This window comes from Arachis hypogaea, chromosome 12, assembly GCF_003086295.3.
Source record: "Arachis hypogaea cultivar Tifrunner chromosome 12, arahy.Tifrunner.gnm2.J5K5, whole genome shotgun sequence".
Lineage (NCBI taxonomy): Eukaryota > Viridiplantae > Streptophyta > Magnoliopsida > Fabales > Fabaceae > Arachis > Arachis hypogaea.
The window spans coordinates 96,009,777-96,035,998 of NC_092047.1; the positions used below are offsets into that span (position 1 = coordinate 96,009,777).

The 26,222-nt window shown below is 35.2% G+C and overlaps 1 protein-coding gene and 1 long non-coding RNA gene across 2 annotated transcripts; both read right to left on the reverse strand.

Moving 5' to 3' along the window:
- Nucleotides 1–17,867: 17,867 nt before the first annotated feature.
- Nucleotides 17,868–19,768, reverse strand: LOC140177075 (uncharacterized). Its single transcript, XR_011868756.1, has 2 exons — nt 18,253–19,768; nt 17,868–18,171 (listed from the first exon to the last, which is right to left on the reverse strand). It is a non-coding gene; the product is annotated as an uncharacterized lncRNA (long non-coding RNA).
- A 141-nt stretch (nt 19,769–19,909) lies between these two features.
- LOC112727769 (expansin-A4) lies at nt 19,910–23,272 on the reverse strand. Its single transcript, XM_025777668.3, has 3 exons — nt 22,800–23,272; nt 22,173–22,491; nt 19,910–20,703 (listed from the first exon to the last, which is right to left on the reverse strand). The coding sequence occupies exons 1-3, from the start codon at nt 22,951–22,953 to the stop codon at nt 20,394–20,396; spliced, it is 783 nt and encodes a 260-aa protein (XP_025633453.1). The 5' UTR covers nt 22,954–23,272; the 3' UTR covers nt 19,910–20,393.
- Between the last annotated feature and the right edge of the window lie 2,950 nt (nt 23,273–26,222).

Below are 26,222 nucleotides of genomic sequence, written 5' to 3' on the forward strand. Positions count from 1 at the left end.
AGTGACATCATAACATCGTAAAGTACCCTGTTCTCCAATAGCACAGGAATACACCATTTTAAACTACATTTCAAAATTAAAAAATGACACCTGACTTGTAGTTTTGATGAAAAAAAGTATTTATTTAAGATGGATTTAGTAAAGTTTGTATTTTTTTAAAGTGGTTTATTAAAATTGGTTTTACAAAGACATTTAATTCACAATTATAGCGCTATGTTTATAAATTAAAATAAAATAACATTTTAAGGAGCACATGTTACAATAATTGTGTTTAATAATATTGTTTTTAAAATTTAAAATGACTTTAATAAATATAAATGCAATAAAGAGTAATAATAAAACTAGATATTCATTGCTAATGAATTATAACTCAAATGGTATAATCTTCTCATACTCATCTAAGAGGTCGCGAATTTGAATATCCCTGATTTTGGTAAGAAAAAAAAAACTAGATATTTATTAATATATAATGTTATATTGAATATTTTAATTTTAAAAAATATAAGTTAGATTTGAGAGTATTTTTATAGATGCATTTAAAAATATTCTTATCTTTATAAGGCTGCACAAACACATAATATTTTATCAAACACAAAATAAAATACTTCAAAATACTGATAGACTTTATTGAGAGTATCTTTTTTATGTAATTATATATGTAATATTTTAAATAAAAATATATTTGTCACAAAAATATTTATTTAAGATGTTTTTAGTTTTAATATAAAATAATTTAATCATCTATCAAATAATATAAAAATAACATTTTAATATGAATTATTTTTAATATAATAAAAATTTACTCTAAATATTAATTTTACTTAACTAAAAAAATCTATTATCTAGAAATAGAATATATCTATTTATATATACTCATATATATTCTATGTATACTAAAGTCTGTTGATACTTTTTTTATTACATTTATTTAGTAAAATTTTTATTTTTTAAAAGTAGTTTATGCAAGCTAACTTTTAAAAGATAACTTTTTAAAAATTGTGGTATTTATGTTTAGTAAATTAAATTGAAAATAAATTTTAATAAGCATAAGTAACAATAAGTACGTTTGATAAAAGAACTTTTAAAATTTTAAAATATTATAATAGACATTAATAGAAAAATTAAATTTGGATTTTATTAATATATAAATTTATATTAGACTTTTTAATTTTGATAAGTACAATTCATTTTTTAAAAGCTCTACCTTAGGTGTTTTTAAAAGCACACTTATCTTTTAAAAATTGTAAGTACAAGCACATGATTTTTTTTTATTTACTAAGCATAAAATGAAAAGCTTTTGCTTTTAAAAAAAACAAGCACGTTGTTAAAATTTTTTACCAAACTTAGCATTTGTCTCTTTGTTTTTGGGTCTAAGGCACATATATATCCTTCTTGTCGCAAATCATTATACCAAATTATTATTAGTGTCATAGTCTAGGCCCAAAAATTTGGGTCTCAGCTTTTCAAATAAAATATGGAATAGTGATATTTATAAAATCCAAAATAGCAATTATGTTTGACTACAACAAAAAAAACATGGGAAAAAAGTTTCATACTTTGAAAGTAACAATAACAGTATTGTTACTTAATTTCATAAAATAAAAAATTTGTTTTTTTTTTCTCTGATTTCACTGCTTGCGTGTTTGACAATTTTAGCTAAAATGAGAAGCGGTTTCAGCCGCGGAGGGCACTCTCGTGCTCATGAACCTCATCAATAGTGATGACAGAAACATGATCAGTCGTAAAAAAGGGTAAAGAAAGTCAAGAAAGCTCGAAAAAGGAAGAAATTTTTTGGTGATATGTCCCTAGCTCCTAGGGAGGAGAAATGGATGGTTGGAGACTTAAATGATTCAGGAGGAAATGAGAAAAGAGAACAACCGAAGAAATATTTTTTGTTAGCAGTTAAAGAAGGAAAAAATCTAGTAGCCATGGAAGAGGATGACAAGTTCTCTTTTTCAGATGAGGAACCTAAAGAATCAAAGAATGACACAAGTGAGCCAGAGATCAGAGTAGAAAAAAGGAGGAGAAATTGTAATCTTTATTCTCAATGAAGTAGTGATGAAAAATCTGAGAAATCCATGGTGGAATACATTAATAGTAAAATTTTTGGTATGAAGAATATCAGTTTTGGAATTGACTAGGAGGTTGGAAGCCATGTAGAGAAAGTAAAGAAGGTTGGAAGTGATTAACCTAGGAAATGATTATTTCATTGTGAAGTTTTTCTCACAATAAGACTTAGACTTTTCTTTAACAAGAGGTCCATAAAAGATAAAAGATCACTACCTTTCTTTAAGCTTTTGGAGACTAGATTTTAACCTATAAGTAGCCACTATTGATAAGATAGCAGCATGTGTCTAGCTCATACGGCAGAAAAATACAGAGACAAATTTGCTAGGTTGCATGGAGTTGAAACTCAAGGAACCTCTAATTTCACAATATCCCATTAATGGAACCGGGTACTATGTTGAACATGAAAGTTTACATGATATATGTTTTTTATGTGGATTAGTAGACCATGAAAAAGATTCTTGTCCAAAAAGACACAGTACAACTAACCACCTAACCTCTGCAACCAGTAAACCCAAAGCCAGAAGTTGAAATGACCATGGAAAGAAGGAATATGAATGAAGAAAAAAGGAATAATATTAAAAATATCAACAAGAATAAGGTCAAACAAGTAATCACAAAAGGAGAGGAGGCATATATCCCATGGATGATGGTTCAAAAACCGATACGTGAAAAATGCGGCTAGAACATATAGTGGGGCATAAGAGCTAGTGGAAAGAATGCGCAAACAGTGGCAGAAGGTACGAGGTTTGATGTTTTGAGAAATGAATATGCAAATTCTAATTATGAGCTGCAAAAGGAGACAAATAGTGAAAAAACAGAAATCTCTTACAGTCAGAAAACCTAACCACAACAACCAAGAACCCATCAGCCAGCTACAGCAACCTCAAAAGATCTCATAACCAACCCAAGACAAAAGGCCAAATCAGCTTCACAAAATAACAAATCTAAAAAACAAAAAATCCAAAAGAAGCAAAAAATAAAGTGATCCAAAATGCAAGGCCAGAACAAACCAACTAGAAATCATCCAAAGAAGAATCACCCACCCTTGTTACAAACCGTAGCCCAAACCTGAAAACACTTAGTGTAGTGCCCAAATCCTCTATTATTGTCGCTGACCAAAACTCGAACCAAAATGCCAATACACAAGTTGAGTATAACTAGAATCAAATTGCCATGCCAAATAATAAAAATTTCAATAATAACCCATAATTAATTCAAGATACCACAATGGAAGATTATTTTGTTCCTGAAATAGCTATAGATGCTGACATGGAAGCACTGCCAGACTCAAAATCTCCTAATCTAAACTCTATTGACACTGACATAATGCTAAATGATGTTGTAATACAATGAGAGAGAGAGAGAGAGAGAGAGAGAGAGAGAGAGAGAGAGAGAGAGAGAGAGAGAGAGAGAGTGGCCCATACGTGAAAATGAATGATGAGCAAGATAAGGACTTGAACAATTCAGGGACGAGGATCTTACCTCATCCCATGAAGAGGTATGTTTGAATTTATCTTCCTTTTTAAGATTATTATTATTATGAACTGGAATTGCAAATGTGCAACTAGTGATAGTTTTTGTCGCACACTCAAAAAAATTTATGAGAATGCATAATCCAAATATAATTGTTTTGTTAGAAACTATATATAGTGGAGAACAAGCCTTAAGAGTTATTAGAAGATTTAGTCTATCTTTCTTTCACATTAAAGAAGCTAGAGGTTTTAGTGGTGGCATATGGATACTTTGGAGAGACCTTAATGTAATAGTAATATAATAAAGTCTAAGGAATAATATGTTCATATAAAAGTGAAAAAATGACTCAAGAATAGTTGGCTCTTCACAGCTATTTATGCTAGTCTCAATGAAATTAAAAGAAAAAATCTCTAGGCTGATATGAAAAATATTTTCACTACTATAAGAGGAGAGTAGCTTGTTGTTGGAGATTTTAATGATATAGCTGAAACCCAATGAAAAGAAGAGAAAAGTAGAATTGACACTAATACCTACAGGATACTTAAAAGATGGATAAATGATTGTTCCCCTATAGATCTCGGGCATGTGAGAACTAAATATACTTGGCATGGACTACAGTGGGAAGGTTTAGAAAGAATGTTCAAAAAGTTTGATCTGACTTTGGCCAACGATCCTTGGAGAACTAGAATTTCGGAAGTAAGAATTGATGTTTTAACTAGAACTAACTCAGATCACCATCTGATTTTTATCAATACGTCTACCCCAAATGATGGGACAAGAAAGATATGAAGTTATGTAGAACCTTCACTCTGATTTCAATGACGTTGTGAAGGAATAATAGGAAGGCCAAATTTACTTTTAGCCTACTTTAAAAAATTTACAGATAAGCTTCTCCAATAGTATAAGTATATATTTTGTCATATTGAGAAGCAAAAAAGAAGGCATATGTACAAAATTAGAGGCATTCAAAGAGTAGATAATTATGGAAATAAATCCTATCTAGATTGACTGGAAAAAAGCTTAAACAAATAGCGGAAAGATATTTTTGATAGAAAAGATGTTATGTGGCTGCAAAAATCAAGGGACCAATGGATAATAAAGGAATATCAAGACACTACTTACTTTCATACCCAAATTATAATAAGAAGGAGAAGGAATAAAATTTTTAAGCTAAGAGACAACAGGAATAATTGGAGGGATGGAGGAGCAAGATGATCTTGCTAATCATATTGTCACTTACTTTAAAGAGCTATATCAAAAAGACCCAGAAGCGAATCAAAAGATATGCACTAGAAGATCTTATTCTAGTTTGGAAGAGGAAATTTTTTTAAATATAAACAACAACCTCAATGACAGTAAAATCAGGAAATCCATCCATAATATCAAATTCTTAAAAGTATTAGGAAGAGATGGGTACCCAACTCTTTTTTCTAAGAAATTTTAAAAAATTATACAAGATAGTGTGAAAGAGATGGTGAGGGAGATTTGATGAAATCCGGAGCAAATAAAAGGGCTTAATCAAACACTCATAGATTTTATCCCTAAAGTACAATCCCTAGAGTTTATATCACAATTCAAACTTATAGTACTTTGTAATGTGAGCTACAAGTGCATATCTAATATTATAGTTGAAAGATTAAAATAAGCTCTTGAAAAAAGAATTGCTCCATATCAATCAAGTTTTGTTCCAGGTAGAAGGATTCAAGATAATATCCTTATTGTTAAGGAGCTAACATACTCTATGAGGAGGTTGAAGGGGAGAAAGGGATTTATGGCTATTAAGTTTGATTTTGAAAAAACCTATGATTGAATTAGATAGAGATTTCTAAGAGAGTGTCTTGAGAAATTTGACTTACTAGAACAGTTCACAAAGCTAATTATGGAGTGTGTGCCCTCAGGTTTCTATGATATACTATGGAATGGAGATAAAATTCAAGATATACATAATGGTAGAGTTGTAAAAAAAATTTGTAAGGAGATTGAAAAGGCGTAGAGAAAATTCGTTTGGAAAAAGAGTCAAGATAAGAGAAAATGCACCATATGATTGGAAAACATTATGTTTACCGAAGTAACAAAGAGGATTAGAGTTCAAAGACCTTAACACAGTTAGCACAGGTTTCTTTTTAAAAATTCTCTAGAAAATTATCACTAAACCTAACTCCCTATGAGTTTAAGTTTTACTAAGCAAACATGACAAGGAAAGAGATGGTCAAATAAATATGGTTAGCAGGAAAAGTGATTTTCCACTCTGGAAGGAGTTAATAAGACTATGAGGCAAAATATTGAATGAGTCATGGGAGATGGAGGAAGAACAAGCTTTTGGGATGATTGCTGGTTCAGAGAGTAAACACTCTTAGAAAATACTGTATCAATCATATACCAAAGGAATTAAACAACAAGCCATTCAAAACATTCATAGATGAAAGGGAAAAATGAGATATTGATCATTTCAAACAGATGCTTCGTGACATGATCATAGATCGGACCAGGACTTTGTCGACACAAAAAAACATCTAGGGAGGGATTCAATTGGATGAAACATACAACAAACAAAAATTCACAATAGCCTCAGCCTATAGAGAACTTGCAAAGGTGGATGGAGCTGGTAAAGAAATTTAAAAAGTTATTTGAAAATGGAAGGATCCTGAGAGGATCAGAGTGTTCATGTGGAGAGTAGCTCATGACAAGTTCCTTTTTTTTTTGAAAGAAATAGATCAACACTCAAGTGAAGCAAATAAAGACAAAACAGCAAAAAGACAAGATAAATCCTATGTTATCTCCGGCATAACCATCAACAACATGAGTTATTTACCACACTACTCCGCAGCGCATGAAAAAGTTTGAGCCACACAATCTACGACTCCTGTTGTCTTGCTCTGAAATATGACATCATTCCGTTGTAACCAAATGTTCCATATAACTGAGAAGAACCCAACTAGCCAAAACTTGCGCATCTCTTTTCTCATCGGCATTGATCTCCAACTCTCAAAGTGTTCTTTCAAAGTACCGGGTGTAGTCCACGCCTGTCCAAACTCCGAGATCCATGCACACCACACCTGCCAAGAGTACTCACAAGTAACGAATAAGTGTTGAATATTTTCAACATCTTTTTTGCACAATACGCACAAATTTTCATTCTGCTGTAAGATTCCCAGCCTACTTAGCCGATCCTTTGTGTTGACCCGGCCTACCAATACAAACCACGTGAACAACTCGATTCGAGGCGGAACTAAGCCTTTCCAGATTTTCTTTGCGAATTTGTATCTTGGAAGCTCCTCATCCAAAGTCTCTTCCTGCAAAACCTGCACAAATGAGTTAGTTGAATAAACGCCTTCCTTATCAAATTTTCACACCACTATATCTTACACTTCTGCTATCAGTCTAACAGATTGCAAGACATGAAGCATCTGGTCTAAGGTATCTGTCTCCCATTGACATAATTTTCTCCTCTATTGGAAGTGCCAAATTCAATCTATCCCATCCCAAAACCCACAATCCCCAATTACTGATTCTTTTTGTTTGAAATCAAGAAAAGTATTAGAAATAAGTCTTTCAAGTTTTCCACTTGGAGTCATGTATCCTCCCAAAATCTGGTAGATCTACCATTCCCTACTTTCATAGCAAGTCCATCAATCATCTTCTGCTTTACATGTTTCTCCTTTATTTGTACTTGACATATGTCTCTCCACGGGCCACCTATTTTTGGTAATTTCTGAGTTAACAACAAGTGATTTGGGTTCAAGCTATTACAGGAACACACAATCTTCTTCCACAGAGGACAGCCCTCTTTTGAGAAATACCACCACCATTTAAATAGTAAAGCAGCATTACGGACCACCGCATCACCCACTCCCAACCCTTCTAGCTTCTTTGGTGCTTGGATCATCTCCTACTTCACAAGAGCCATACCAGGTCGTTCATCATCCTTCTCCCAGAAGAACCTCCTCTGTAAAGAGATGATTCTTTGTGCAACCGCATTTGGCATCTTATACAAACTCAAGTAATAAACAGGCAGGCTATTGATCACTGACTTAATGAGTACTAGCTTTCCAGTCTTACTAAGGACATTTGCCTTCCACAAGCTGAGTTTCTCTTCCACCTTATTTATAATTGGCTTCCAAATTTTTATCAACCGCGAATTTGCTCCTAGGCTAATGCCAAGATACCTCACCGGTAGGGCTGCCTCCTGGCAACCCAGTAGTTGAAACATCCGTCTAACCCACTCCTGGCTGCAGTTCACTGGTATCAAGTTAGACTTCTCAAAGTTAATGCTTAAGCCAGACATCATTTCAAAGCACCTCAAAAGCCTCTTATAGTTTCTCACTATCTCCTCTTTCGGCGGACAAAATAATATAGTGTCATCAGCAAATTGTAAGTGTGATAACTCTATATTACCTCTACCAACTAAGAGTGGAGATATTTTACCTTCCTTACTGCCTCCCCAATCATCCTGTTAAGCACGTCCACCACCAGAACAAACAAAAACGGTGATAATGGGTTGCCTTGACGAAGCCCCCTCTCCATTTTGAACGGTTTCGATGGTGACCCATTAACCAGAATCGAGATAGATGCCGATCTAATACACTCCCTGATCCATGCCCTTTGTGTTCTATCGAAGCCCATCTTCTCTAACACGGTATCCACAAAGCACCATTTAACTCTATCATAGGTTTTTTGGAAGTCCAGTTTGATAATCGCTGATGCATTTTTTTCTGTTGCAACCATTGCAATGTTTCATATGCAAGTAAAGCTCCATCATGTATCTTCCTCCCCTTCACAAAAGCACTTTGTGATTCCCCAACTAAACCTGACATTTCACTCCTCATTCTTCGTGTCAACAATTTAGAGATAACTTTATAGACATACCCAACCATACTGATAGGTCTGAGATCTTTTATCTCATTTGCCCCAACAAACTTCGGAGCCAACGCTACCCATGTGACATTAGAGTCTGCTGGTAATCTTGCGGTCTCAAAAAAGCTCATCACAGCTGCTGTGAATTCCATTCCAATCTCATTCTAACACTTTTTTTTATAAAATTCATGTTGTATCCGTTACTCCCTGGAGTCTTATAAGATTCACAGTCCCAAACTGCCTCTTTTACTTCTTCTACTGATGGTAACACCTCTAGGGCTTCAACTTCCTCCCTCTCTAACCGATTAACTAATCCATCCCTAAAGCTCACACTTGGAGAAACTTCCTGGTGGTACAGATGTTTATAAAAGTTCCAAACCGCAACCTTAATCCTTGCTTGATTCCTCACTAACCTCCCATGAATTACCAAAGCCTCAATTCTGTTATTCATTCTTCTCGCCGAAGCAATATTATGGAAGTATCTTGTGTTTCTATCCATCTCATTAACGTGCCGAGATCTAGACATTTGCTTCCAGTGAATCTCCTGTCTCACATACCATTTTTCACAGCACCTCACTAACGCCCTTCTCCTTGCCTCTATTGTACCATCATACCGTCTGTTACTAACCATATTATCCACCTTCTTTATTTCTTCCTCAAACCTCTTTATCCTCTCGAATATATCTCCAAAATGTTGCATATGCCATCTACGCAGCGGTACTAACAACACTTTCATCTTTTCTAAGAACTGTACATCACTTAATTCCCTCCATTCTTCCTTCACCATTCTAAAAAAACCTTCATGCGTGAACCACGAATACAAGCTACGGAATAGTCTTGGGCCGTCAAAAATTCTGCTGTCTTCCATAATCAAAGGACAGTGATCCAATAACCCTCTTGGACCTCCCTTAGACGCGTTTCCAGGTACTCATCAAGCCACCCCAAAGAAACTAAGCTCCTATCAATACAACTGCACAATTGTCCCCTAAACCATGTATTCTTATGATCATTTAGTGCCAAATCGATCAATTCCATATCATTTATCCATGCTCTAAAATCTTCCACAGACGCTCATAATCAAGTTGCTCCTTTTCTCTCTTCCAAGTGCAAAATTTCATTAAAATTTCCCAAATAACAAACGGCACCTGACACAGCCCCGCAATATAACTCAGTTCTTCCCACACGGCGAACTTCTCAGCTCTCTCATGCGGTTCATATACCAAATAAATAGTGCAATGAAAATTATCTTTTACCACAACCCCTTCTACACACAGCCATCTATCCCCTTTATAGCAATTAACCAATTTAAAGACCGCTTCATCCCATATTAACAATAACCCTCCAGAAGCCCTGATTGAACTTACAAACTCCCAGTAAGCTCTGTCACTTTTCCATATACGAACTACATCAAATTTAGTCACCATCTCTTTCTTTGTTTCTATCAAACCCATCATTTCCAACCTAAACTTACTTTTACAATTCTTTAGCATACTAATTTTTCCAACACTTCCCAACCCCCTAATATTCCAAGAACTTAAAATCATTTCACAAAATTATTACACACTTGTTTTCGAGTTTTTGGCCGGCTCCTTCGAACTTTTTCTTTTTGCTTTGCCTGTCGTCGCTTCAGAGCAATTGCTTCATTCTGCTCCTGCAAAATAGCCATAATATCCTCCTTATCACTGCACTGAGCACCTGACTCTACAGCTAGTTTCCAAGCCTCGTTGTTCTCAGCCATTTTCTCTTTCCAGCTCGGCCTTTGTTCCTCACTGTGAAATTCGTTGTCACCATCCTTGCCAACTCCCTTCTCTAAACTAGACTTGGCACAGTTATCGTGTTCTTCCTCTTGTCCTCTGCCATTATCCTGAGCCCAGCCATCCATCACAATTTCCCCCTCCTCCAGTCCCAATATTGTCTCGCCTCGTAATCGCTAGTCTTCCTCTGGTGTGTTGCAGCTTCTAACTATGCCATTCACATTGTCGTGGCCCACAGCTCCTATAATCCGCATCCTACTCGTCTCCCAGTGCTCTTTAATTGGTTTTGCATTGATGCCCGTTTTCTGCCTCCACTGTCGTTCTTCTCCCTCTTCGTTCATGGCTTCCCCTGCGTTGCTCTTCCCTCCAGCAAGGCCTGCAGCCGCCGCCTTCCATGCGGCCTCATCTGGTGCGTGTAGCTGACCACAACCTTCGTCCATACCATGTTGCGACCCAGGCCCTGCGCCACACGTTCGTCCTGGTTCCATAGCCGCCACAGCCACCATCAGCAACTGCTCCCGTTGCCGGGTTAACCTGTCGGACGTTTCCCCCTCCTCCGACGTGGGATCTCCGTAGTAGTCCTCCCTTTCATGTCGCGTCCCAGCCTCTGCTTCCGTCAAGCTTGGACGTGCCGTGTGTGACCAGGAGCTGCTTCTCATGCTGGGTCAGCATGGAGACCGGGTCAGATCCAACCCAGTTGGGGAGGCCCTTAGATGCTCTAATCCATTGGGCCCTCTCCTCTCTCCAATCACTGTGTCCTTTACTCCCCTTTTTGGGCCTGTTAGTCCCTAGCCCAATATCATTCCTTGTAACATCAAAAATGTAGTTTCCATAACGACCTTCATTAATATGTGATACTGTTTCCTCCGAATCTACCTCATCTTTAATTTCAAAAGATCCCTGAGAATCCTCCTTCTCCTTTAATGCCACAAAATTAGCGCTCCCATAATTAAGATTTGAATTCTTGTGATTCCATTCATTCAAAATTATATAGGAATTTACCAATCTGTCCTTTTCTTGTTCATCATTCCTATGGTTTACCGCCATCAGCACTGTCGCCTGATCCCAATCAACCACCCGCCGTTCGTCGCGATTATTCAAAATACCACCATGATCTTCGTTCTGCACCTCTTCTCCATTTATTATGTGCATGTCACCTGTCGTCTCCTTACTCTTTCGAAAGCATGCCTCTCGATATACCTCTCCCCCCACTTCTCTTACAAGGACGCCAAACACACTTGCACCTAATGTAACGTGTATCCACTCGTTAATCATATCAAATACACACGTATCAATCAGAACTCGACCCACACTGAAAGAAGTACATGATTCCGTCAGTTTATCACATTCCACCACCTCGCCCATTGCTCCCCAATTCTGCGAAAAGTGTCCCTTGACTATGCATGTAATGAAACGCCATAACAATCCAACCAAATTCTTTTAGACTCACTTCTCTCGGTCTCATCCCATCTCCATACCTTATAAAACAACATTAACAAGTCGTTCATTCTAAAAGTGTAAGCTTCTTCAGCACTAAGCACAGTGTTGAACGTTATCATTGCTTTATATGCTCCCAAATCCCTTACTTGTGTTACCTTTGGCCACTCCTTATGAATCTTTTGCTACAACGTATTAAAATAGATCGCCAACTTCGTAGCTCTGATGATACTTCTCTGCAGCCAGACGACATTCTCATTTGCTATCGATACTTCTACCTTCTTTGTCCATCCATTATTTTTTTTTATCTTTGATGGGTGCATCAGACTCCTACCTTACCACTTTCTCTTCCACTACTTTCACACTCCTTGTCTGTGGACTGTTTTCTCCAACATCCTGTCTGGTGATCACCCTCACTTCTTTGTCCCTCGTATTATGCATCACCACTTTTGCCTCTCAACACCACACTGTTCATATCTGAACAGCCTTCAAAGCTGCTCCTTTTGTAGTGTATTGTACAAATGCAAACAGATAGATATGTCCATTTTTATTCTTCTGTGACAAATATATGTCAATAATTCTGCCTGTCCATTTGAACATATTAAAGAGTTCTATTTTTGATATATCTTCCGGCAAATTGTCGACGAAGATAGAGAAAGAATCAAGCTCCAATCACTAATACTCTTCTTTGTTCCAAACCCTAGGATCTTTAACATGTTTACTTTGTTTAGTTCTTTCCCCCTGTATTTTCCCACCTCACACGCTCTCGATCTCTCTCTCTTGCTCTCATGTTTTTGTATTAGAATAATGACATTAAAAAATATTACGTCTATGACAAGTTCCTAACTGTGAAAAAAAAAGAGCAAGAATCCTAGAACAAGGAACCAAATTCGAGTTAAATCACAATTTGGCCCTTGAAATTTGGCTCGAGGCTCAGAATGACCCCTACAATTTCATTATCCTCAATTAGAACCCCCAAATTTGTAATCGTGGCTCCGACTTGCCCCTGCGACCATCTCCGTCACTGGAAAGCTGATCTGGCATAGTGTCATGACACGGTGGACTATACTAAAATGTCGACGTATGGCTTCGTGCCCAAACCCTATTAAAACTATGTCGTTTCACTTGATTTGGTGGTTAAAACTCTCCCTCTTCTCACTACGACGATCATAAGTTGCAAATCTTCTTCTTCCTTGTTTTTCCTTATGTGTTGCTGTAAAATCCAAAGGAGCTCCTTCTAGCCATTCTAAAAATCTATGCAAACTTGGAGGTTTTGGAAAGAGTGAAAAAATCACAAGCACAAGTTCATACAGAGGTTAGTTATAAAACCCATTGCTACCAATGCGCTATCTTCTACTTCTTTAACTTTGGTTGCTGATTTTTCCTGTATTTTATTAATAAACTGTTGTGGTTAATGTGCACATGCAATGTAGGACTTAGGGTTTGATGCTATTTTTTTTAGTTTGCTACAAAGTTAGTTTTGTTGATGAGTGACATATTGGTTGTTTGTGGGTCTAGAATTAATGTTGTAATGGAAAGATTTGATAGTGGTACTTTGGGATGGTTTCCTATGAATGTCGTATGCATAAAAATTAGTCTGAATTTGTTTGAAACTTCTTTGCAGATGGATGACCATATAACCATAGTATTTCACCATGGAGGTAGGTTTGTTACCAAGGAGGATGGTAATATAGTATATGTTAGATACAACACTAATGAGTTGGTTGGATTAGATAAAGACACGATGGATGTGTTTTCAATTAAGGACTACTAAAAAGTGTTAGGATAAGATAACATTGTGGAATGTTGGTGGCTGGCTCCTAGACCTCTAAAAACTGGGTTAAGATCTCTTTCACATAATTCTGAGTTATTGGAGATGTGTTTTCATGCGAAGAATAACCAAGGAATTGTACATGTTTACTTTGAATATGGAGTATCCTAACCAGAATTTGATGATGAAGAGGAGTGTCCAAACTTGTGTGAGATTTCCCCCAACCCCATTTCCATTCCCACCCGAAACCCAAATACAAGCACCCCCCCCCACACCACCACCAAACAATCCACTATTGATTCAACACCCACAATTCTCATTTCTAATGCAGCCACAAAATCAAATGTTGAGACTACTTCAATTATCGAACTCCCACCCATTGCATCAGCTAACACCCCAACAAAGTCAACAACCACCAATGAAGCTAAACCAACTACATCGAAGCCCAACTCATCTAAGCTCACCACTGCCAAGCCCACTACATCCAAGCCTAAGTCATCTAAGTACACCACTGCTAATCCCACTACATCCAAGCCCAACCAATCTAAGCCCACCACTACGAAGCCCACTATCTCCAAGCCTAACTTATGTAAACCTACCACTGTCAAGCAAACCCTACCAAGTCCCAGTCATCTAAGCCCACAACTAAAAAAGTCACACTAAATTCTAACAAGCCAAAAATTGCCAAAGCAACCACTGTCAAATCCACTCCCCCTGTGACCATATCAGCTAGTAGATCAACACCTAAAGTTCAACAAAATGAACATAGCAATGAGGATGACAGCAGCAATAGCAGTGATTCATACGAGAGTGCTGAAGACTCTCTTTATAAGCTAGGGGCTATTGAGAGCTCAACTGAAACTGAAACTGACAGTGGAGGATTTGAAGTGACAAAGAAGAATCATAAGTTGAAACATGCACCTGTGTCTTCTTGGAGCAAGGAAAAACAAAAAATGCTATTGGATGAAGATATGCTAATGGTGAACTCTGATGAGGAAGTTGACTTGGTAGAAGTGTTAGGCAATAAAACTGCTGCCTAAGGTGAAGAATATGATGTCTATGATCCATATTTTGTTGATTTGGATGGAAATGACTCCTGACACTCTGAAGAGATGAAGACTCCCCCAAACAGCAAAGATGAGGACACAGCAGATGATAGTGATGATGTGTTCCCACAATTTAATAAGGGAGCTAGATTCAGATAGTGCAACCTTCAAGTAGGAATAAAGTTCAACACTAAACAAGACTTCATTGAAGCGGTTAGAGAATTCACTATACAAGAGAGGAGGTAGATCAAATGGAGAAGGAATGAGAGCTACAGGGTAAGAGCAATCTGTAAGTGGAAAAAACAAGGATGTAAGTGGGTGGCTTATGCAAGCAAAGATCATGAGGAGACATGTTGGCAGATGAAGACATTTTATAATGATCATATATGTCCCAGAAAGAGCAAAAACAAAGCTGCAAATAGAAAATGGCTTGTAGGAAAATTAGTCAAGAAGCTTAAGAAGTATCCAAATCTGAAACATGGAGAGGCAGCAACATATTTCAAGAGAAGATATGACTTGGATTTGAACAAATTATCATTGACTAGAGACCTTACAGATGCACGAAATGTTGTATATGGTGATGCAGCTGCACAGTATTTAAGGTTGAGGGACTATGCAGAGACTCTTCTTAAGAGTAATCCTGGATCCACCATTAAGATCGGTGTTAGTCCCCAACTCGATTCAGATCCTATTTTTGAAAAAATATATGTTTGCCTTGATGGATGCAAGAAGGGATTCAAGGCTGGGTGTCGACCATTAATCGGCCTAGATGGAGCATTCTTGAAGACATAGTTTGGAGGACAAATTCTCTCTGCAGTTGGCCAGGATACTAACAACCATGTCTACATCATTGCTTGGGCCATAGTGGAGATAGAGAACAAAGAGAACTGGAGGTGGTTTTTGGAGCTACTGGTTGATGATGTTGGTGAACTAAATCATGGATGGTGCATAATGTCAGACATGCAGAAGGTAAAAAAATTCATTCATTTATTTAATTTCCCAAACTTGCTGAAGGGTTTAATTGAGTTCATTAAAATATTTGAGGGGTCTTATTGAGTTCATTAATATATTTTGAGGGGTCTGTTTGAAGCACGATATTAAAAAAATTGAATGATGCAGGGGCTTATACCAATAGTACGAGAGGTAATGCCGACGGCCCACCATAGGTTCTGTGTCTGGCACTTATGGCGGAACTTTAATAAGAAATGGAAAGAGTCGGAACTTAGGAGTCTTTTATGGGAGTGTGCTAGAGAAACTACAAGGCATGACTTTCAGCAGAAAATGAAAATGATTCGGAATCGAAGTGAAGAAGCGTGGGCTTACTTGGACAAATGGCTTAAGGAATCATAGATCAAGGCATTCTTTAGGCATGACCCAAAAATTGATAACATCACAAATAATGCATGTGAGGTTTTTAACTCTAGGATTAAGGAGTATCGGGCAAAGCCAATTATAACACTTTTGGAGGAGGTTAGGATGTTTGCAATGAGATCAATTACAAAGAATAAAGTAAAATTAGCCAATTACATAGGCAAGTTACCCCAGTTCAGCATAGCAGACTATAAAAGATCAGGAAAGAATCTGAAAAGTGGCTTCCTATTTGAAGTGGAGATGAACACTATGAAAGATTTGAAATTCATGGGTGGCCGACTAACATGGCAATTGATTTGGAAAAGAGCATATGTACCTGCAGATTTTGGCAAATAACATGTTCATCTTTCATTAATACATGTACTTTAAAAATTTGTATATATATATATATATATGTTGTTGAGCTAACTTTAACTATTTGGCAAATTTAATTAATATATGTATTTGTTTATGCCACTGTATAAATTTGATTAATATATATAGATTTGTTTATGTTGTTGAGCCGACTGTTACTTAGATAAGTTTGATTAATATGTATATATTTGTTTATGATGGTAATTAATTATAGTAGGAGTACATAAGGAGTACATTTTTTTCAAATGAGATTTTCTTCCTTGACTTTAAATACTTTAAAAATTTGATTAATATATGAGTTTGTTTATGTTTTTGAGCTTATTGTGTAAATTTCATTAGCGAGTCATATAAATTGTAGGTATGTCATGTGTTCACGCATGTGCTACACTGTCAAGGATAAATAAAGATCTTGAAGACTTTTGTCACAAATGGCTGACTATGGATTCTTATAGGCTACATACTTGCACTCATTAAATCCAATTCCAGGAGAAGCACTCTGGGAAAAATCTCAATACCTTAAGCCTCGAGCTCCTAAAGTAAAGAGAAAGCCTGGAACTTTGAAAAAGAAGAGAAGAAAAGATGCCGACGAGGAACCTTCAGGAAGTAAAAAGAAAAAAAGTGCAACTAAGTTGAACAGAAAGTACAAGCAGTTTACTTGTACCTATTGTGGGACAAAAGGCCACACTAAACGAAGCTGCATTCATAGAAAGGCTGACGATCAAGCCATTGCTGAAGCTACTGCTGCTGCTGAAGCTGCTACTGTTGCAAATACTGGTGATGCTGCCTCCGATGTTGGTGCTGATGGACATAATGGGAATACTGCTAGCAATGATGGACATGTTGTTGCTAATGATATTGGAAATGATGCCGATAACAATGCTAATAATGATACTGCAGCTTCAAAGGTTGAAATCACACAACCCAGTTATTCACAACTATTGATTAATGATGGGGTATGACTTCCCAACTCACTCCAAAACAATAAACAATAATTATTGCTTATACATTTTTGTTGCATAATTGACTCATTATCTTGCAGGTTGCTCCACTTGTTCCAATTCAACCTACAAGGCCAAAGAAGTTGCCCCCAAAGAAAAGATCTCTTCAATGCTCTGCAAATATGGACCCAATGCAGGGAGCAAGTTCTGGGACAGCAGCAAGATTGGCAGGGATCATGAGGTTTGTCCCTACGCCAGGCTTCATACCTCCAAGAAAGAAGTGATGAGAAGCTTTCTGTTTTGTAGTATTTAATTATGTTAAACTTGGGTTCATCTTAATGATTGTATTTTGCGATTAGTTTATGTACAAGTCAGAAATAGTAAAACTAATATAGAATGTTTAAGTTTGGATTTGACTAGGTGGTTCTATTTTGAATGATTTTAATATTTTGTATAATGATGATACTAGATAGACATCAATGCTGATGACTGTTATAACTGTCAGTGCTAGTATCACCTTATTATCAATTTAGAAATGAAACTTGCCTATTAGTTACTATAATCATTTATCTTAAATTAGGTGTTGTTTTAATTGTAACTTGATATGTGCACGTTGAAGACTGTGATAATATTCAACATCACCATGTTAGCCAAATTGAAATTGAAACTTGCATATTATAATAATTTATGTTCAATTAGGTGCTGTTTTTTTACTGCAACTTCATACCACTACATTGCAAAAATTGAAAATATTCAACATGACCATATTAGCCAACTTGAAAATAAAACTGGCAAAAAGTGATGTTTAACATATCTATTGCATTCAAGTCAATTTCAATTGTACAATTAGGAACAATTTCACATGGTTTATTTTCCTACAACTAAGCCGTAACTAATACACAAAACCACAATCGAAAACACAAACAAACTTAAAATACAGTCCCATATTTTTAAACCCTAACATCAGCTTCCAAATCCCTAATTGTCCAGCTTAAATTCATTTTCCAATGGTCAACATCTCTTGCAGAATCAACTCTCCCAACAATGGTTTCTTCCTCCTCATCTGCCCATACGAAAAGTCCGCACCATCTCTTTCCTGTGGTCTGCAACGATACCAGAAAACAATTAACATAAAATACAATTAATAAGGAGGTCCAATAAGCTCCCAAGATTCAATAACTCACATTGTAGTTTGGGCAACCCAAAAAAGGTCGCTCAGGATTGGCGTTTGTACCAGACCAACGAAGAACAGGGTGCATCCCGCATCCACACCATTGAGGAAGCTTCCCTGCTCTGATGCGATTGGTGGGCCTCGCCCGCATTCCATGTGAACGTGACCTACTTGAGCTCCCTGAACCTTGACTGCTGCTCCCAATCATCCCTATGAAGACGATGATGAATTATCAGTTTAAGGGTTTTGAGCCATTGTCTAGGGATTTATTTCAATCATAGGGGCTAGATTGAGATATAAAACTCTATCTCCAGGTCATGTAACTGTTAGCAATCCCACTCAGCACTTAACAGGCCACGTGTAGTCTACTATGTCATGACACTGTGCCAAATCAGCTTTTCGGTGGCGGAGATTATCGCAGGGGCAAGTCGGAGCCACGATTGCAAATTTGGGGGGTTCTAATTGAAGCTAATGAAATTGTAGGGATCATTTTGAGTCTCGAGCCAAATTTCAGGGGCCAAATTGAGATTTAACTCAACCAAATTCGCTAGAAAGCTCCTCTCCAAGGATGGGCCAAGCTCAACACAGACAGGTTAAGAATAAATTTAGACATGCTGACACGTGATGGTAGTTAGATATGTCCAAGCGTGTCCAGAGAAGAATTTTTTATTTTTTATTAAAATACAATTGGACACAGAAGACATGCGTGTCGGACGAGTGTTGATGAATGTCGTATCCGAAATGTGTCCGATACACAAAAATGGAAAATCAGAGAAGCAGCTTCATAAGTTATGGGAAATTCTACACGGCCTAAAGCTAGCATGGGATTTGGGAATATGAAGATTAGTTGTGGAAATGGATTCTCTGGAGGCATTTGAGAGTATTCAACACAAATTTGATGGAGGAAGGAAGAACATGCAACTCTCTAATTAGCAACATTGAGCTGTACAGAAACAGACCCTAGGAACTCAAGTTCAACCAAGTGCACAGGGAAGCGAACAAATGCTCAAATTGGATAGCCAAAGAGAGTGTTTAGCAGACAGAAAGCTTTCACATTTTAGATTCTCCACCTGCCAACCTGATGCCTTTGATTATGCATGAGGGGTGAATACACCACTGTAGCAAACTCATTGTAGTCCTTTTCTCTTGGGCTTCCCCGTAATGTTACCCAAAAAAAAAAAAAAAGAACCAAAAAGAATATGTACAAAGTAGCAACTTGTCAACTACGGTGCTATATGACCTGTTTTCATATTGACAAAGAATAGATGCACATCTAATTATCGATAGCCTGTTTAACTATATTGAGGAAATAGAAATTACTCATTCCATGTACGAAATAAATAAACTATAATTAGGAATAACCTTGTCTTAAACCCTTAAAAGTACCAATCAAAATTAGACGGATGAGAAGAATAGCATCCATAGAGAATCATTCTTTTTCCGGGGAGACAAAGAGGGAAAAGCAAATATTCACTTTTAGGAAATAATTAAATTCAATTCTAAAGTTTGTATACCGGTTATTATTGCTAAATTATATAATCAAATTCAGTTTTGCAAATTATAGTAGGTAAATAATGCAGACAAAATTCACACTATTTAACAATATCAAAAAATCAGAATTAATCCCTTACAAAGGAAACCAACAAAATTAACTTGAAAACATATAATAATAATAATAATAATAATAATAATAATAATAATAATAATAATATCTCATGTTCATAATAAAGTGAACTGCGGGCTACATGCACCTTGTTGCAGCCTCCTCAGCCCTTCCATTACATCAGTTAAGAAGCATTGCTGGGTAACAAATATTCCAACAATACCCCTACCCCATCACACTTTTTAGTAAACAAACACATTCACAACTTCACCCTCGATAATAATAAGAAAAAAGAAAAGACACAAAAGCTAAATTCCACCACATACATACCACTCAGTCACTCACATTTATATAAAGTCACTTTCACTTTTTTTTTATCCTATCTACCCTTCTCAACATTTTGGTCCCTACCCACTTACACTTTACCCAAACACAGCTTCAAAAACTTTTCCCGGTAAAATAGAGGAAAAGTTGAAGGCGCCAAACTAAAAACCCAAACAAGTCAAAACTACAAATAATAATTAATATCTTTTTAAAAATTAACCTTTTTTTTAGATGCGGAAATTCTTGCCCATGAAGGTTTGGCCAAACTGCCAATTAGATGGTGCCACGTTCCATGAGGTAGAGGCGCGTCTGTCACTGCCTTTAACCCTAAAGGAGAGGGCCTGGCCCACTAAATCAGCATTGGATTGCCAATTTTGCCCCCAGTTACGGCTCATGGGGTTCCATTCAGTTTTGGATCCCTTTATGCTCACGCGGACGATATCCCCTGCACCCGCGACGTTGGTGATCAAGACCAAGTTGAAGTAACGGAAACCGTTGATTGTGAATCTGATTCCACCTATCTTCCTGCATGGCACCCTGTACCGCCCAATAAAATATTAAAAAAAGTGATAATTTATGATTCAACTATGCCGCACATAATTAAAAAATCTTCAAATAATTATTGGTATAAAATATATTTTAAAATATAAAATATATATTTACATATAAATATATAATAGTTGATTTAATAATAAATTATTTACGTACACTTAACATTTTTTGCTTATGATTTAGTATAAAAATTGAAAATAGAAAAAATAAAAATAAACAAATAGTAGTATCAATCAAATCATCGAAACTTCAAGCTTTGACTGGGATTTTTTCTTTGGTAATTTCCAGGTTAATCTATCAGGGATTAAGGAATGTAGTAATAAGGATTTTGTTTAATGTGCGAGGTTATTTTAGTAATTACGCATTTACACGGAAGGTAAATAATGGCCTATTGGGTTACATACTTACATTACATGGCTAAAAACTTTTTTGGATTATCTTTGAGCACTTGAATTTTATTATTCAATAATCAATACTAACAAAGGACAGTTCCAAAAGAATAATTAAAATTGAAATTGAAAAGAAAGCTCCCAGAATTATGCAATGCCAATGGGGCTTTCTTTTATTCGGTTTCGGGGCAAATGGACGAAACTGCTGAGGAGGGGAGATTCTGGTAGTCGTTCTTTTGTTTGTTTCCCAAGAAAATCAGAAAGAACACAGAAGAAAACAATCGACTTAATAAAGCAAGATTTTCAACCCCCATCTTCTGCAATTTCTGGTTGGTAATTGATAGTACTGTATAAAGAGCAAGGCAATTGGGAAATCCCGTTTTGGAAATTATAATAAAAACGCCAAAAACTCTTGAAAGCTAAATAGTATTTTCAGGATTTTTCTATAAATGAGTAGCAGACAATTCACTCTTAACGAAACTACACTAAAGGAAAAGGAAATGGTAGTATATCTCAAGTGCATTTAATTTCTATTAATAGTGTAATTCTAGTTCATTTTAATTTTTCTAGTTTTAAATGACAAAATATTAACCCACTCTAATTAAAAGACAAAAACTAGAAAACAAAAGCATAAAATAATTCCAACTAGTTATATAGTGTAATATACTCTACATTCTACAAGTTTCTTTTTTAGAAGCTAAAGCATAATAAAAACAGATCACGTCCAGTTAAATTATTTTAACAAATTTCACAAACCATAAAAAAATTAAACAAACGCTAAAACATGTTATAACACATCAATTTATGCAACCTAACATCTTGCATAAATTCTATAAAACAAAAAGATTTTATTTTCAACCTTTTTTCTTCAGAAAGAAAATATTTTATTAAATTTTCTTAACAAAACTCTAAAACAAAGATTGTTGGTGTATAAAAGCTGAAACTTTAGACTAAAAAGAAAGAAAGTAATGTAAATGACTTTTTTACCCTCAAGTAAGAGTCTAAGAGATATTTGAAGCAGAAGGACAAAAAGGACATATGAAATGAGGGGGTTTGGGAACTCACCGGCGGTAGCTGACGGGTACAATTCCAGCGCGGTACTGAGCGATCTTGAGGAACATTGGCATAGCGAGGTCGAAGTGTTCCCTTGGGGGGTTACACCAACCGCCGTTATCGCTGGGTTGGGCAAAATTCGGTGGGCAGAAGTTGGTGGCGGTTACCACGATAGAGGGGCTGCCGGGGTTGCACCACCGCGGGTCCTGGTCGCACTTGATCTCGAAGCATGCCCCGCAGCTCAGCCCGTTGTTGAACAGAGCTGTGCTCAGCGCCGCCGTGTTCACGCCGTACCCTTGGCTGTATAGGTTCCCGTACCCACATGCACCGCCTGGTAACCAAATTACAAAAATGCCCCCACTCAATTTATATTTCAAAGGGTGTTATATTTTGCTTAAAAAATAATGTGTGACAGGGGTAATAAATGTGTGACAACCTACTAAGAAGTTAGGTACATGTTAGTAAAAGCATTGATGGATTTGGAAGAGAAGGTGTTAGCTGAAACGCGGCTAGTGACTAAAACGTAAATAAAAAAAATAATTAAGTGAAGCAACATTTTGGGGGATAAAGATAAGGCAAATTAGAGGGTTTTGTTTAAGACGTTTTGGAAAATGAGAAGAAATGGTGAAGAGGTGATACCCATTGTTCCAGATGCATCATTTCCACCGTAGAAAGTGGCGTGAGCACCCTGCCAGGAACCTGCAGTGTAAACTCCGGGGATTCTGGCAGTGGCTGCAGCAAAAACAGAGACCAGTGTTGCAATGTAGAGAAGAGTGGTTCCCATTCTAGCCATTGGAGAGAGAGATAGAGAGAGAGAGAGAGGTTTTGGTTATGTTTGGAGGTAATTAGGGGGTTGGGGCGAATGGGGAGTGAGTGAGGTGAGGGGGGGGTACTTATGGAGCGAGCGAGGGAGACTAAGGAGTGGAGGGGAATCTTCAATAGTCTGTAAAATAATTACCATGTAATTAATGCACCTATTTATTCTCTCTCTTTCTTTCTCATTAACTTCTTTTCTCTCTCTATTTTATTTATTTATTATCAATAATTCTTAATCTCTAACGAACACGAAACATCACATGGACAGAGAAACTGAAAAAGGCAGCTATCTCCCAAAGAATTTATTTCCTTCATATGTATATATATTTTTTCCTGAGTACCTTGATTTTTTTATATATATTTATTTTAAAAAATTACAAATGCGTTTGATTTACATTTTTTATTTTTTTGTATTTTTTATTTTAAAAAATTACGGACATTATTAACATTAATTCCTCTATTTTAAATTAAGAATTTTGCTCATGAAATTACTTATTTTGACACACTTTTAGATTTTATATAATTTTTTGTACAATATATATTTTAAAAACTAAAAGGTTTAGGTTTTCAACATAAACTTTTTATATTAACAGATGTTATTAACATAAATTTAACATAAAAATCAGTTAGCCAACCCTCATTAATTTTTCATGTGTGGATTTTAGGACATAATTAATTTTCGTTTTTTTTTCTTTTTTAATTTCTTGTTTTTAAAACTGTAAAAGAAAAATTTTAAACAAAGAAAGCAAGATTTTATTGTTTTCATTATTTTTATTTTTTATCAAACTATAAAAATAGAAAAAGTTGAAAATCAAAATAAGAAATAAAAATAAAACCAATTAAATTCTTAGATAATTTTTCAATATTTGAATAAAATTTGTTATAACTATGATAACTAAATAATTAATTAATAACAAAGGAAGTAGGTTTTTTTAACTGGGGTTTGTGACTTGATATGGAGTTTGTCTTCGATAATTAATAGTGAATAAATTAGTAAAAATAAATTCTTGACAAAAAAAACTAATAATAATAAATTAGTTACAGTTTTATTTACTTTTTGTACAAGAAATGTTTGGGTCACCCATTAATGGAACATGAATTGATGGGCATGTGCATTACACATGGGCCTTTCTTCATGTTAATTTTGCTTCGTCAATGAAAAGGAACCACCAGATGAAGCGCCATTTTACTAGTTAGTCGGAGATTAAAAAAAAAAAAAAAAGAGAACAAAGTTTTATTGGAAAAGCCTAGGGTATACCTTCGCATTGGTAGGTACATGCATACATCATCCAATCCCAAAGTTAAGTTTGAGGAAAGGCGTTGTGTATTTCCCTTGGGGAATCGTTTATATCAGGTCTTTTAGGGCATGTTTGGTTGGAAAAGAAAGAAATAAAGAAAAAAAATTAAAAAATAAAAAAAAATTAAATAAATTTTTATTTTTTTAAATGTATTTAAAAAAAAAATAAAAAATAATTTTATTTGTATATTATAAAATATAGTAAAAAATAATATTAAAAATAAAAAAATATAATAAATTTTTTTCTTTTTTTAATATTAAAAAAATTTGATAGATCTTATCTATCTTTTTATATTATTTAATTTTTTTTTATTTTTCTTTTTAATTAAATAATAAAAAATAATTTTTTTTCTTTCTTTCTCATTTTTTTCAAACAAACATAACCTTAAGGACCGTATGAAAATATGTTAAATTAGTGGCTATGCTGAACTCTTTACATAATAGTGTTTTACTAAAAAATTTGCCTCCATATTTTTTATAATTGCAATTGATGCATAAGTTAGTGGGCAATTCACCTAAATAAATTGTTTCACTTTTAAATAATTGTTTTTCTTATAATTGCTTTACGTAAATGTATTATTTCTAAAACAATGCATTTGCGTCTTTGTTTTAGAAACAATACATTTGCATAATTTTAAAGGTGAAACAATTTATTTAGGTGAATTGCCCTAAGTTAGTTGTTAATTTTTTTTTTTTTGAAGCAGTAAAATTTTTTAAGTGATATAGAAAACATACATGATACATATATACATTACGTTGTATGGATCATCTATGCCACCATCTATGACTTTGAAATGTTCAAAAAAAGTAAATTATATTTTAACCCATCAATGTTCATCCTATAGAGGTTCCTATTTCTCAATCAAGTCTAAATGAAAAGATGTTTGGTAACTCTATCACTCATTTAACTTGTACAAGATCTCCATTACATTCGATCACGGGCTTATATCTTTCAATATGCGATGATGACGATTCTTGATGACAAAGCAAAAAAAGCACAGAATCGACTACTGTGCATGGAACTCCTTCGAAGTATGTTGCTGCTGGCTTGGAAACATGGTGTTCGATAAGGCCTTCTAATTCTGCCATTGCTGACTGCGGAGGGTGGCACTGACTTTATGAATGGGAGAGAAGATGCATGCTCCAAGCGGCGCCGCTCCCTCTCCAACGTCTTCGTGCTCTTTCGTTCTAACGTTAATTGCAATTTATTTGAGCAATTGCAGTCCACCTTAACAAAAAAAATGAGCCTAACCCTAACTTGATATATTTTTATATTAGACCCAAAATTTTCATAAATTTATAATGTGTCCTGGTCCTTTACACTTTATTTAAATGCAAGATGGAAAATGAGAGAAAAAAAAATAGGAAGAAAGAAAATGAGAGGAAAAAAATAGAAGAAAAAATTAAAATTTTTTTGTGTGTTGTTTGGATGAAGAGAAAATAAATGAAAAGAAAATAGGAGAAAAATTTTTTTATTTAGATGGAAGAAAAAATAAGAAGAGAAAAAATTATACACAAATGAAATTACATTAATACCCTTATCTATATAATATATAAATTATAATATATTAATGTATTCAAATCATTTTTCTAATAAAAAAATAATCCCAATTGTATTTTAGGATTTTAACGTATTATCTTTGTTAACAATAATATTTTTTCAAAATTTATTATTTTCTATTGTCTTTTAAATGTCACAAATAAAAAGATGTATCATTGTTTTTTAAATATATACAAATAAATAATTTTATAAAAAAATAATAAAAATTACTCATAGGTTACATCATTAATCTCTTTAATAATATTTAAGGAAAAATTTCACTAAATCGGCCTTACAAAATAAAATATTAACATCAGAAGTGGCTAGCATTTCTTTCTTAATACATGCGACAAAAAATCATATACAATTGTTATAAATATATAACAAAACACCAAAAGAGTAACAACGA